This window comes from Amphibalanus amphitrite, unplaced genomic scaffold (genome assembly GCF_019059575.1).
Source record: "Amphibalanus amphitrite isolate SeventyFive unplaced genomic scaffold, NRLGWU_Aamphi_draft 000049F_arrow, whole genome shotgun sequence".
Lineage (NCBI taxonomy): Eukaryota > Metazoa > Arthropoda > Thecostraca > Balanomorpha > Balanidae > Amphibalanus > Amphibalanus amphitrite.
Window position 1 is genome coordinate 1,147,012 of NW_024881545.1, and position 1,899 is coordinate 1,148,910.

Here is a 1,899-nt window from a genome sequence, read left to right on the forward strand (position 1 = left end):
CAGCTCGTACTATCACAGTTTCGGCTTCTTCGAGTTCTGTCACAGTCAACGGGCGGTCAGGTGCGACGCCCCCCAGGAGTGCGTCCATGTATCTGAGGCAGAGTGCGACTGCTCTCTTGCTCGGTGCCAGTCTGAAAAGCGTTCAAGCCTTTCCGTCAAACTTGCAAAGCGAACCGTCTCTGACGTGGTCGTCTGAAGTGTCACGGCAGTCTGAGCCGCGCGTCACCTCAGGATCTTTCTGGTCCAGAGTCGTGTCAAGATCTCGTCCCGGCAGCGGGTCGGTGCTTCTGAGAAACGGAGGTCCATTCCACCACAGATCATGCTCTCAACTCTGCAGCACTCGCGCCCTGGAGCCAGATCAGTGGGTTCAACTTTGTCTCCACGTGCAGCCACTGGTCCTTTTCGGTGTGCTCCTGATCTGCTGCACTCGGTTCCTACAAAGACATGGAACCTTCTGGCGTCGTTCGAGATGTAGCGAGGACCACTCGGCTGTCTGTCAGAAGTACTCTGCCAGGTCCTCGATGTCCAGCTCTTCTCGGAGAAAGCAGCTCACCTGGACCGAGGTCAGGGCAGCAGTGAGCTCGAGTCTGGGCACCGTCACGGGTTTTGAGGGAGTGACTCGGGCCTTGCTCATCACGAGCCTGCAGCAGACCCGATCCTGCTCATCAATGAGACGCAGGTAGCTGCACTGCCCATAGCCGTGCGTACAGGCGTCTGAGAAGTGATGTAGCTCTGTCCGCTTCACGAGGCCGAAGTCGCTCGTCCTGTAGCACCTTGGGATGCGCAGTGACGACAGTGCCTCGAGCTGAGAAGTCCAGTCGCCCCAGCGCGTCAGGATATCATCTGGAACGGGATCGTCCCAACCGATACCGTCGCGGCAGAGCTCCTTCACGATCTGCTTACCCCTGAGGATGAAAGGCGAGACAAAGCCTAGGGGATCGAACACTGAGCTTACTGTGGACAAGATCCCCCTTCTCGTCGATGGCTTCTTGCAGGGTTGTACACTGAACTGCAGAACATCTGTCTCGGTGTCCCACTCGACACCCAGAGCTCGCTGGACTGGCAGACACACCGTGCCAACATCGAGACTCTGCAGCTCTGAGCAGCGGCTCTCGGGTGACACCGACTCCAGCACCTTCACGCTGTTGGAGAGCAGCTTGTGGAGGGTGAACCCGCCACGGGTACACATTTTCCGAGTTGAGTCGATCAGGTCGATGGCTTCATCTTCACTGTCAACAGAGGTCAGACCATCATCAATGTAAAAATTCTTTCTCACAAACTCGGCTGCTTCTTTTCCTTCTGCGTCTTCGTACATGTCAGCAGTCTTCCTGAGCGCGAACATGGCGCACGCGGGTGATGACCTTGCTCCCAAACAGGTGGGTAGTCATTCGGTACTCCTGTGGTGCCTGTTTCAGATCTCCGTTCTCCCACCACATGAACCTCAGAAAGTCCCGATCTCTTGAGTCTACTCCCACCTGGTTGAACATGCCTTGTATGTCGCATGTCACGGCTACCTGGTTCTTTCGAAACCGACAGAGTATGCCGGTTAGACTGTTAGTCATGTCTGGTCCCTGGAGAAGATGGTTGTTCAGGACCTGCCCACCGAATTCCGCGCTGCAGTCAAATACGACGCGAATTTTACCGGGTTTCTTGGGGTGGTACACCCCGTGGTGCGGCAGGTACCAGACCCTTCCATTGTCCAGCCGCAGCTGACCTTCTGGGACCTTCTCTGCATGTCCGTTGGCCACGGTAGCCTCCATGAAGGTCGTGTAGTCACGTCTGAAGGCTTCGTTCCGGACCAACTTCGATTTGAGTCCTTTCAGGCGCTGCATGGCAACGGCCTTGTTGTTGGGCAGTCTCACATCTTCTTTCAGGGGGAGAGGCATCTCGAAATGCCCA

At 56.3% G+C, this 1,899-nt stretch overlaps 1 protein-coding gene across 1 annotated transcript; it reads right to left on the bottom strand.

Annotated features, from left to right (window-relative positions):
* Positions 1 to 496: 496 nt before the first annotated feature.
* LOC122377676 lies at positions 497 to 1,342 on the bottom strand. Its single transcript, XM_043357988.1, has one exon. The coding sequence runs from the start codon at positions 1,340 to 1,342 to the stop codon at positions 497 to 499; it is 846 nt and encodes a 281-aa protein (XP_043213923.1).
* Positions 1,343 to 1,899: the final 557 nt, after the last annotated feature.